General features: G+C 46.3%; 1 protein-coding gene across 4 annotated transcripts in view; it reads left to right on the forward strand.

The window, feature by feature from the left end:
- ZDHHC11 (zDHHC palmitoyltransferase 11) overlaps nucleotides 1–12,050 on the forward strand; it is a 50,784-nt gene extending 38,734 nt beyond the window's left edge. For 2 of the 4 annotated variants that reach the window (XM_079144542.1, XM_079144543.1), the window contains exons 7-8: nucleotides 9,775–9,858; nucleotides 11,069–12,050. In XM_079144542.1, coding sequence (XP_079000668.1) covers nucleotides 9,775–9,858; nucleotides 11,069–11,554 — 570 coding nt within the window. In that variant the 3' untranslated portion in view covers nucleotides 11,555–12,050. Of the gene's footprint in view, nucleotides 1–9,498; nucleotides 9,859–11,068 lie in introns of all 4 variants that reach the window. The other 2 variants (XR_013764585.1, XR_013764584.1) reach the window with 2 other exon arrangements.
- Nucleotides 12,051–12,551: the final 501 nt, after the last annotated feature.

Genomic DNA, 12,551 nt, shown 5'->3' on the forward strand with positions numbered 1-12,551 from the left:
ATTCCGAATTTTAGTGATTTGGGTTTTCTCTCGTCTTCTCTTTGTTAGTGTGGCTAAAGGTTTATCAATTTTGTTTATTTTTTCGAAGAACCAACTATTTATTTTGTCAATTTTTTGTATTGTTTCTTTTGTTTCAATTTCATTGATTTCAGCTCTGAGTTTAACTATTTCCTGTCTTCTACTACTTTTGGTCCTGGTCTGTTCATCTTTTTCTAGGGCTTTGAGCTGTAGCGTTAGGTCATTTATTTGTTGAGTTTTACTTCTTTTATTAAATGCGCTCCATGAAATAAATTTCCCTCTAAGTACTGCTTTCATAGTGTCCCAGAGAGTTTGATATGATGTTTCTTTGTTCTCATTTACCTCTAAGAATTTTTTAATTTTCTTCCTAATATCTTCTGTTATCCATTCATCATATAATAGCATATTGTTTAATCTCCAGATGTTGGGATAGTTTCTGTGTTTTACTCTTTCATTTATTTCTAACTTCAATCCATTATGATCTGATAGAATACATGGTAGTGTCTCTATCTTCTTGTATTTGCTAACATTAGCTTTGTGGCATAATATATGGTCTATTTTAGAGAAGGATCCATGTGCTGCTGAGAAGAAAGTGTATTCACTCTTGGTTGGATGGTATATTCTATAAATGTCCGTTAAGTCTAAATTATTGATTGTGTTATTGAGATCTATGGTTTCTTTGTTCAATTTTTGTCTGGAAGATCTGTCCAGTGGTGAGAGAGGCATGTTAAAATCACCTAGTATTATTGTGTTATGGTCTATTTGGTTTCTGAAATTGAGAAGGATTTGTTTGACATACATGGATGAGCCACTGTTTGGGGCATAGATGTTTATGATTGTTATGTCTTGCTGATTTATGCTTCCCTTAAGCAGTATGAAATGTCCTTCTTTATCCCTTCTGACTAACTTTGGCTTGAAGTCCACATTATCTGAAATGAGGATGGATACTCCAGCTTTTTTGCTGAATCCATGTGCATGGTATGTTTTTCCCCATCCTTTCACCTTTAGTCCATGGGTATCTTTTTCTATGAGGTGAGTCTCTTGTAGGCAACATATTGTTGGATCTTTCTTTTTAATCCAATCTGCCATCTATGTCTTTTGATTGATGAATTCAGGCCATTAACATTCAGGGTTATTATTGAGATATGATTTGGTTTCCCGGTCATTTGGTTCATTTTTAAAAATTATTTATTTATTTGTTTGACACAACTTGTTTCCTCCTTTATTTGACAATTCCTTTAGGATAATTCCTCCCTTTGCTGATTTGCTTCTTTGTTTTTCATCTCTTCTTCATGGAATATTTTGCTGAAAATGTTCTGTAGTGCTGGCTTTCTTTTTGTAAATTCTTTAGCTTTTGTTTATCATGGAAGGGTTTTATTTCATCATCAAATTTGAAGGTAAGTTTTGCTGGGTATAAGATTCTTGGTTGGCATCCATTTTCTTTCAGGGCTTGAAAAATGTTGTTCCAGGCCCTTCTAGCTTTTAGGGTCTGGATTGAAAAATCTGCTGATATCCGTATTGGTTTCCCCCTGAATGTAATTTGGTTCTTTTCTCTCACAGCCTTTAAATTCTGTCTTTATTTTGTATGTTAGGTATTTTCATTACAATGTGCCTTGGTGTGTGGGTCTGTTGTAATTTTGTGTATTTGGAGTCCTATAAGCCTCTTGAACTTGATTTTCCATTTCATTCTTCAGATTTGGGAAATTTTCTGATATTATTTCATTGAATAGATTGTTCATTCCTTTGGTTTGTTTCTCTAGGCCTTCCTCAATCCCAATAATTCTTAAATTTGGCCTTTTCATGATGTCCCATAGTTCTTGGAGATTCTGTTCATGATTTCTTACCATCTTCTCTGTTTGGTCCACTTTGTTTTCAAGGTTAAATATTTTGTCTTCAATATCTGAGGTTCTGTCTTCCAGATGTTCTATCCTACTGGATATGCTTCTATGGAGTTCTTAATTTGGTTATTGTTTCCTTCATGTCAAGGATTTCTGTTTGGTTTTTTTTTCAATATCTCTAACTCTTTATTGAAATGATATTTGCTTCCTGTATTTGCTCTTTAACTGTCGATTGGTGCAATCATTCAATGCCTGCATTTGCTCTTTCATCTCATCATTTGCTTCCCTGATCATTTTAATTATGTATATTCTGAACTCCTTTTCTGTCATTTCTTCTGCCATGCTGTCATTGGGTTTTATTGATGTAACATCTAGATTTGTTTGCAGCATTTTCTTTCCTTGTTTCTCATATTGTTCAGGTATCAGTGGACCACTGAGATATTGCAGATTTCCTCTATTGACTTACAATGTCCCTGAAGATTTCTATATATATCCCCTCTTAGCCTTCAGTAGGCTGAAGTCTTGGAGGAAGTTGATAGCGCGGTGCTCCACAAGGAAGCTTCCTCTCTAGGAGTGGTGGCCTTCAGGTGGGGTATATTCCCTGCTAGTGGGCAGAGGTGCCTCCACTGTTGACCAATGGTCATCCAAAGGGGAACTAGGCTGTGGGCTGAGGCAAGGCCTGTTTGGGCCTGTGTCTCTGGTTTTACCGTCCTTGTGGGGAAACCTCACCCTGCAGGGAAGACTCACCCGGTGGGGAGGTCTTGCTGGTCAGTTCCCTCCTAGAGGTTCCCCTCAATTTACAGCTACTGCCTGAGCTGGGCTGCCTTCCTCTGCAAAGTTCCCAGGGGCCCGGCCCTACCTGCTGGGCCTGGGAGCCTCACCCTTCACAGATGAATCTCCTTAGGCTGCCCCTCCTCAGAGAATCTGCCCGCAGCCCTGGAACCTTCACTCCACCCCTAAGCTTGTCTCTGTGCGGCTCTTCCACCCAGAAGCCTCCTAGATCCTGGGACCCTGCTCTGCACCTAATCGCCTGGCTATGCGGCCTCTCCTCTGAGCAGCCACCTGGGGCCCCATACAATCGCTATGAGTCCCAGAGACCCACCACACGCCTCTTCCTCCAGACAGCCGCCCAGTATTCCGGTGCGGTCACTAGGAGTCCGAGCAACTCACTGCGTGCCTCCTCCTCCCACCAACCACCTGTAGCCCGGGGCAATCAATCACTCCGAGTTGAAGTGACCCTCCCTGTTCCTCCTCTTCCTCCAGGTAACCCCCTGGGTGTTCGGAAGCAGTCGCTCTGAGTGGCTCTGAATCCACGTGACCCGCTGCATGCATCCTCTGGGCAACTGCCCGGAGCTCTGGTGTGGCCACTCGAGACCAAGCGACCCACTGCGCTCCTCCTCCAGGCTGCCCCCCTGTGTTCAGGAGCGGTCTCTTTAAATCCAAACAACTCACCAATCACCTCCTCCTCTGAGCAGCCACCTGGAGCTCTAATGCAGTCACTGCAAGTCCAAATGACCCGCCGCGCTCTTTCTCCTCCTCCTCCTACTCCTCCGGGCAGGCCCCAGTGTTCAGAAGTGGTCTGAGTCCAAACAGCTCGCCACGCAGCTCCTCCTCTGGCAACCGCCTGTAGCTCTGGTGCAGTCACTTCAAATCCAAGTGGCCACGCTCCTCCTCCTCCTCAGGGCAGGCCCTGGTGTTTTGAGTCCACACAGCTCTCCTTGCCGCTCCTCCCCTGGGCAGCCGCCGGAGCCCCAGTGGTTGCTCTGAGTCCCAGCGCTGTGCTGAGCGGCCTCCTCTACGTCGCTCCCAGTTGTCCGAATTCACTGCTCCAGCGGGGGGAGGGGCGTCTCGCCAGCAGCTCTACTTCACAAAGTTCCCGGGTTCCGGGACTACCGTCCCATCCGGGACGCCTCCCCAACGGGAGAGACTCACCCGGTTGCTTTGAGTTGGTCCCAATTCTCTCAATATCTCCTCTTTTGAATCCTGAGTCCTGGAGCAACATGAAATGCAGCCACCCTCTAGGCCGCCATCTTGAAACGCCCCTCATCATCCACTTATTAGCGATATCATTTGTCCTTTGGCTTTTTGAGATTGGCTTATCTCACTTAGCATGGTATTCTCCAATTTCATCCATTTACCTGCAAATGCCATAATTTTATCATTCTTTATGGCTGAGTAATATTCCATTGTATATATATATATATATATATATATCACAGTTTCTTTATCCATTCATCAACTGAAAGGCATCTAGGTTGGTTCCACAGTCTGGCTATTGTGAATTGAGCCGCTATGAACATTGATGTGGCTGTATCTCTGTAGTGTGCTGATTTTAAGTCCTTTGGGTATAGGCCAAGGAGTGGGATAGCTGGGTCAAATGGTGGTTCCATTCCAAGTTTTCTAAGGAATCTCCACACTGCTTTCCAGAGTGGCTGCACTAGTTTGCAGCCCCACCAGCAATGTATGAGTGTACCTTTCTCCCCACATCCTCGCCAACACCTGTTGTTGCTCGTATTCTTGATAATCGCCATTCTAATTGGGGTGAGATGGAATCTTAGGGTGGTTTTGATTTGCATTTCTCTTATTACTAAGGATGTTGAACATTTTTCCATATGTTTGTTGATTGCTTGTAGATCTTCTGTGAAGTGTCTGTTCAGTTCCTTGACCCATTTGTCGATTTGATTATTTGTATTCTTGGAGTAGAGTTTTTTGAGTTCTTTATAGATTCTGGAGATTAGTGCTCTATCTGAAGTATGATTGGCAAAGGTATTCTCCCACTCTATAGGCTCTTTCTTCGCATTGCCGATAGTTTCCTTTGCTGAGAGAAAGCTTTTTAGTTTGAATCTATCCCAGTTATTGTAGAGGCACGCCACGCCAGCATCTGGCAGGCGCCATCTTAGCTCAGCATGAGGCGAGGCAGGGGGCGTGACCTGCCGGCTCCGGACACTACATCTCACAAGACATTGATAGATTGCCAGAATTTCATTCCACATTGGTGGTTGTGGGGCAGCTTCTACTTCTTTTTTGTTGTTGTTCTAATTTTGTTTTCTTTCTCCTTTTTTAAAATTTTTCTCTAGTTAGTTACACACGACAACGCATTTTGACACATCACACATAAATGGAACATAACTTCTCTTTCTTCTGGTTGTATGTGATATAGTTACACAGGTCTTGTAATCATATATGTACATAGGGTAAAAATGTCTGTTTCACTCTACAGTCCTTCCTACCCCCATTCCTACCCCTTCCCATTCCTTTACTCCCCTCTGCTTAATCCAAAGTACTTCTACTCTTCCATAGTGCCCCTACATTGTGAATTAGCATCTACATATCAGAGAAAATATTCAGTGTTTGGTTTTCTGGGATTGGCTTATTTCACTTAGCATGATATGCTCCAGCTCCATCCATTTACCTGCAAATGCCATAATGTGTTTCTTTTTAAGACTGAGAAATATTCCATTGTATATATACACCACATTTTCTTTATCCATTCATCTGTTGAAGGGAACCTAGGTTGGTTCCATAGTTTGACTATTGTGAATTAAGCTACTATAAACATTGATGTGACTGCATCACTGTAGTATGCTGATTTTAAGTCCTTTGGTTATAAACCAAAGAATGGGATAGCTGGGTCAAATGGTGGTTCATCTGTAATGGTTAATTTGAATTGTCAACTTGATTGGATTAAGAGATGCCGATGATTAAGAGTTTTCTGGGTGTATCCCTGAGGACAAGTCTAGGAATGATTGGCATGTGGGATAGGAACTGAAGTGGAGACCCTCCCTAAGCCTGGGAAGCACTGCCCAATAGGATGGAATAGAAGCTGGAAGAACAAGGAAGCAGATGCAGATGCAAGCTCAGCTCTTCCTGAACAGGTTCTTGATCTCTGCTCCAATCATCTGAGGATATCAGACTCTTGTTTCTTCACTCCTCCAAAGTGGACTCAGCCAGTGATTCTCTAGGTACTTTATAGAAGCCTTGGTCTTGGTCTAGGGTAGCACTGTTGATCACTCTTTTTCTGGGGCTTCCTCCTCTTGGACTGCACAGCTACTTGTTCTTCCAGCACTCCAGCCTACATACAACCACTGTAGACTATCCAGCTTCTGGTTGTGTAAGCCAATCAAATAAATCTCCTTTTTATAATCATACTTTCTGCTGATTCTGTTCCTCTAGAGAACCCTGACTAATACATATTCCAAGTTTTCTGAGGAATCTCCATACTGCTTTCCATAATGGCTGCCCAAATTTGCAGTCCCAACAGCAATGTACGAGTGAACCTTCCTCCCCACATCCTCGCCAACATTGATTCTTGCTTGTATTCTTGATAACTGCCATTCCGACTGGAGTGAGATGGAATCTCAGTGTAGTTTTAATTTGCATTTCTCTAATTGCTAGTGATGTTGAACATCTTTTCATGTATTTGCTGATTGATTGTATTTCTAATTCTGTGAAGTGTCTGTTCAGTCCCTTAGCCCATTTATTGATTGGGTTATTTGTTTTTTTGGTGTTGAGTTTTTTGAGTTCTTTACGTATCCTGGAGATTAATGCTGTATCTGAGGGGCATGTGGTAAAGATTTTCTCCCTTTCTGTAGACTCTCTTTTCATGTAATTGTTTCCTTTGCTGAGAAGAAAGTTTGAATTTTTGAAGAAAGTTTGAAAGTTTTTACTTTGAATCCATCCCATTTATTGAGTTTTGATTTAACTTCTTGTGCTTTAGAGGTCTTGTTAAGGAAGTCAGTTCCTAAGCTGACATGGTGGAGATTTGGACCTACTTTTTTTCTTCTATTAGGTGCAGAGTCTCTGTTCTAGTGCCTGAGTCTTTGATCCACTTTGAGTTGAGTTGTGTGCAGGGTGAGAGATTTGGGTTTAACTTCACTTTGTTACATATGTATTTCTGGTTTCCCCAGCACCGCTTGTTGAAGAGGCTATCTTTTCTCCAATGAATGTTTTTGGTACCTTTGTCTAGTGTGAGATACCTGTGTTTATGTGGGTTTGTCTCTGTGTCTTCTATTCTGTACCATTGGTCTACATATCTGTTTTGGTGCCAATACCATGCTGTTTTTGTTACTATGGCTCCGTATTATAATTTAAGGTCTGGTATTGTGATGTCTCCTGCTTCATTTTTCTTACTAAGGATGGCTTTGGCTATTTTGGGTCTCTAATTTTTCCAAATGAATTTTATGATTGCCTTTTCTATTTCTATGAAGAATGTCATTGGGATTTTAATAAGAATTGCATTAGATCTGTATAATGCTTTTGGTAGTATGGTAATTTTCTAAATATAGAATCATGCCATCTGGAAATAGTGATAGTTTGAGTTTTTCTTTTCCTATTTGTATTCATTTAATATCTTTCATATTACCCTGATACCAAAACCAGGCAAAGATACATCAAGGAAAGAAAACTTCAGACCAATATCCCTGATGAATATAGATACAAAAATTCTCAATAAAATTCTGGCTAGATTGTGGAACCAACCTAGATGCCCTCCAGCAGGTGAATGGATAAAGAAACTGTGGTATATATAAACAATGGAATATTATTCAGACATACAGAAGAATAAAATTATGGAATTTGCAGATAAATGGATGGAATTGGAGAATATCATGCTAAGTGAGATAATCCAATCCAAAAAAACCAAAGGTCAAATGTTTTCCCTGATAAGTGGATGATGACATATAATGGGGTTAGCTGGGTGGGGGTTGAGAGAAGAATGGAGGAACTTTAGATTATGTGGAGGGAAATGAGAGGGAGGGGGGTATGAAAAATGGTGGAATGAGACAGTCATCATTACCCTATGTACATGAATGATATGAATCTATATCATGTACAACCATAGAAATGAAATGGTGTATCCCATTTGTGTACAATGCATCAAAATGAAGTCTGTAAAAAATAAAAAAATAAATTTTTTTTAAAATTCTGGCAAATCACATACACAAACACACTAAAAAGATAGTGCACCACAATCAAGTTGGGTTTATCCCAGGGATGCAGAGTTGGTTCAACACACAGAAATCAATAAAAGTAACCCATCACATAAATAGACTTAAAGACAAGAATCATATGATTATCTCAAAAGAGAAAACATTTGACAAAGTACAGCACCCCTTCATGTTCAAAACACTAGAGAAACTAGGGATAGTAGGAACATACCTCAACATTGTAACAGCCGTCTATGCTAAGCCCACGCCAACATCATTCCAAATGGAGAAAAACTGAAAGCATTCCCTCTAAAAACGGGAACAAGACAGGGATGCCCTCTGTCACCACTTCCATTTAACACAGTCCTGGAAATGTAGCAAGAGCTTCTACTTCTTAATGCCTTGCAGGATGCAGACAAGTCCGTTTTTACCATGCTCTTCTCCTTGCGTTCTCAACCTTTAAGTCAGCAGTGGCAGACTGTGCCCACTCATCTTCTCAACCTCTCAAGTCTGTAAATATCCAAATTCTCACGTGCAGTATAACTGTTCACTTACAGTCCTAGGGACAGCACTTTCTACTACCCTGGTGGCTTAAGACAGCAGGAGTTTGTCTCACAGTCCTGGAGACCAGAAGTCTAACGAGGTGTCAGTAGATCCATGCTACCTCTGGAAGAGGGTGTGCATTTCCCTCCCTGAGTGCTGGGTGGCTCCTGGGATTCTGTGACTTTTGGAAGTGCCAGTCTGATCTCTGTCATCTGGCCTCCATTCCATCTGTGTCCTCTCTGGTTCTTGTAAGAACACCAGGCATTGGATGTAGGGTCCACCTTAATCTGAGTTTGATTTCATCTTAAGATCATCCTTAACAGGCTACCTCCCTAAGCACTCTATTTCCAAATCAGGTACATATTTCATGCCACCCCACTGCCTACATTAAGGTCACTGATCAGTCATAACCTTGATTCCATCTGTTAAGTCCAGTTGGTACATAATGTGACACATTCTCAGGTGTGACACCATGGGCCAGGATTCGGGGAGGGGAGCTACATTCTGCCTGCCACATAGTTTGTCTACTTCCCAACATACAAAGCATACACCTGGAATTTTAATCACATTTTTGATGGCCTATGTAGGAGGCACTGATCTTAGCAATGGAAATGTGAATTACATAGACAAATCCCATCAAGAAACAAACACCCAGTAATTACATCAGCTTGTGAAATGTGTTTTGAACACAAAGAAGTAATGGAGAAAATGTGCTGGGAGGTGGTCTGAGCGGGTATCTTAGAGTAGAGGTTCCTGTGGAGTAAAGAGGCATTCACCGTAAGACTCAGAGCAGCCAGTGCACGGGTCTCAACGAGGCGTCCCAGGATTCTACCAAGATGCTCAGAACAGGGGTGAGTGTTGGGATCCAGGGTCTGAATTGGGAAATGCTAAGGTTAAACTCTGAGGGCCCAGTGAGGACTTTTGATGTCACTGAAAGTCCTTGAGCAGGAAGGGACGCCACTGGGTTCATACTCTGGCACTGAGAGGCTAGTGGCTAGCCAGTGGAGAACAGGCAGATGCTGGGGGGCACCTAGGAGGACTGGCTGTGCAGAGATGGCCTGTGGCCCTTGGCCCTGCCCACCCGCTGTGAACCTTCAGAGCACGCCAAGTCTCTGCACGAAGACAGTCCTGCCCATGCTGCTCCCTCCGTCTGACTGTCTCCCTCCTGTCTCCAGGTCAAAACTCACTGTGTGACCCCGAAGCTGACCTCACCTTTCCTACTGAGGCCATCTTGCCACAGCGCTCCTGGCCACCTCCTGCCTCTGCACTTCTGGTGACTCCCCTGTGCAGTGAGCACAGGCACACCTTGATCACCTCCAGGGGATGCTGGTTTCCGGTGCCGAGATGAGAGAGTCCACACCAGAGCTTAAGGTCACTGCAGCCTCCAAGGGTCAGTCATGGTCTGCCTCCCCAGTGCTAATGTGTGTGTCCTTCCTGCCTCTTCCTCACAGAGACACGTGGTCCTGCCAACACCTGTGCACCCAGCTCTGTTCTGCAAAGCTGCCATCCACCTGCAGAGGAGCTCATCACCAAAGGTGAGCTGACTGGCACAGAGCTTTGAACCTGGGGTCAGCACCCATGGAGGGTCAAGGCTGCCCTGGAGTGAGGCAAGGACGGTATTCTGATGGATTTGCACTCTGGTGTTAGACAATTGTGTGAGTGTCTACATGTGTGAAACTGCATTACTGTGGAATGCGTGGTGTGTGCAAGTGTGCATGTGTGTGTGTGTGGTGTATAGTGTGTGTCTGTGTGGGGTGTACTATGGTATGTGTGTGATGTGTGTGGTGTGTGTGGGGTATTATGGTGTATAGTGTGTAACATGGGGTGTAGTATGTAGTGTGTGTGGTGTGCAGCATGGTGTGTATGGTGTATAACATGGTGTAGGGTGTACACTTTATGGTGGGTGGTGTGCAGCATGCATGTGGTATGTTATGGTATGTGGTGTGTAACATGGCCTGTGGTGAACATGTGTTATGGTGTGTGGTGTGCAGCATGGTGTGTTTTGTGCAGTGTGGTGAGTGGCATGCAGCGTGGTGTGTGGGGTGTGTAACATGGTGTGTGGTGCACATGTACTATGGTGTGTGCTGTGCAGCATGGCGTGTGGTGTGCAGCATGGCATGTGGTGTGCAGTGTGGCATGTGCTGTGCAGCGTGGTGGGTGTTGTGCAGTGTGGTGTGTGCTGTGCTGCATGGCATGTGGTGTGCAGCATGGTGTGTGCTGTGCAGTGTGGCATGTGCTGTGCAGCGTGGCATGTGGTGTGCAGCATGGCGTGTGGTATGCAGCATGGAAGGTGGTGTGCAGCGTGGCGTGTGGTGTGCAGTGTGGTGTGTGCTGTGCCCCATGTGGAGGAGGGCCTGTGTCTCTGCTTCACCTGACAAGCCAGTGGGCCGACTGGTTTCTACCTGCCTCTGCTCCTCATGGGGCTCAGCTGCCAGGGGTCCCTTGTGGTGGCTGAGCGGGTGGAGCCGGGGCTCCTGAAGGGTCCAGTGGCCTCACCACAGTGTTGGTGGGCTCAAGGGGGCCACAGGGTGTGCAGAGGCGGGCAAGGTGGGCCCAGCGGCAGTGACCCTGGGACAGAGTGTCCCTGGGTTGCTCTCCCTGCTGTTTCCTGAACCTCTAGTGGAAGCTCCGTGGTATCCTGCTGCCCATGCTGGACTTGGCCATCAAGAGTGACCCTGGGCCACCCCGTGTCACAGCAGGTGGCCAGGGCCTTCCTTCCTGCCTGCCAACAGGTCCATGTTCCAGGTTGGAAGTCCCCGTCGACGCCGCTGTGCTGGTGAGACTCCCCAGCTCTGTCTCTCAGAAGTGTCCCCGTGTCACCCTGGTTCCTGCCCACCTGACTCTGGTCTGAGGCAGGTAGCAGCCCTGACAGCCTGGGCAGCCCCAGCCATAGTCCTCAGGGCTCTAGGTGCCAGGGAGGGGCAGTCCTCACTCCGCCAGCTTGCACACGCCAGGAGCGCGCCCGCAGCAGAGGGGTACAGCAGGCCAGCACCAGCCCCACCATGCAGGCTGTGCCGGGCACGCACGGCTTTCCCGGGATGCCAGCCAGGACGCTTCACGGGAGGAGGAGGGGTTTGGAGCGAGCAACAGTCCTCCGAGCCCGGAATCCCACGTGGTCGCCCTCTGCTGAGAACGCAGCTCCATGGGGAGCCCCCGCTCGGCTCCCGGGCACGGTCATCAGCAGGAAGTGGCCTGCAGCTGGGAGTGGCTCCTGCACAGGGAGCTGCATGAGGCTCCAGCGCCTTCCGGCCAGCACTGTAGCCCTGGACCTGCATGTCCCTCATGCGTCCCTCCAGGGCCTCAAGAGCCCTACTGCCTCAGGGGAATGGCCTCTCTGCGAGTCTCTCTGGTCATTAGGGAGGACCAAGTCCATCCAGGAAGACAGCCCATCCTGTGAGCTTACCCAGAGCCACTCTAACTGGGACCAGATGAGAGCTCAGTGCTGGGAGGCCAGGGCTGGTCTGCAGTGGAGACATGAGTGACCAACAGGTTGTGGCACTGCCCATGGCCAGTCCCAGCCATCTGCTGCTGTGGGGCCACCTGTCAGGAGGATCCTGTACCATCCAGTCTTGGAGAGGCAGACAGAACCAGCACTTGGAGGACCAGCAGCTCGGCCCCAGGCGCAGGCTACAGCTGGCGGATTCGGCAGCCATGAGCCAGACCAAAGGCCTTCCTTTGAAGGGCCTGCTGTGTGGGGGACACAGCTTCCCAGAGTCCTTAAGAATGGTAAACAAGAGTGCAGCTGACAGTGGCCCAGGGTAGGGAAGCCCCGTGCGGTGGGTAGGCAGCCCTCTCCTGCAGGGCTTGAGCAGAGAGCTCTCCAGCTGTGTGAGTGGCATCTCAGGCCTCGCCACTGCTGTCTGTGGCCTGGTCACCTGGCTGTGCAGCTGACCCCAGGTGCTGGCACAGTTGGATACGCTGCGTCCTGTGCAGGGTGCTTGCTGTTCTCCTGGCTCTGGAGGGCTGCTCTGCCCTGTGATCAGCAGGAAGCATCATCTTTGTCCATATCAGGGTGAATTCCTGTTGGGACATAATAGGAAATAAAATGGTTTCATTCAACATTTACAGCCAGTCGTGTAACTTACTGTGGTTACTTCACTTAAAAATGTCCCTGAAATTTCTTCTCTTCTCCCCAACTGACATCTTGTCCTTCTGAGAACACGTGCAGCCATGCGTTAGCCTCATGCCCTTGGATGCCTTGAGTCTAGTTCAGAGTCAGGTCTCACCA

Source organism: Sciurus vulgaris (genome assembly GCF_902686455.1).
Source record: "Sciurus vulgaris genome assembly, chromosome: 6".
Classification (NCBI taxonomy): domain Eukaryota; kingdom Metazoa; phylum Chordata; class Mammalia; order Rodentia; family Sciuridae; genus Sciurus; species Sciurus vulgaris.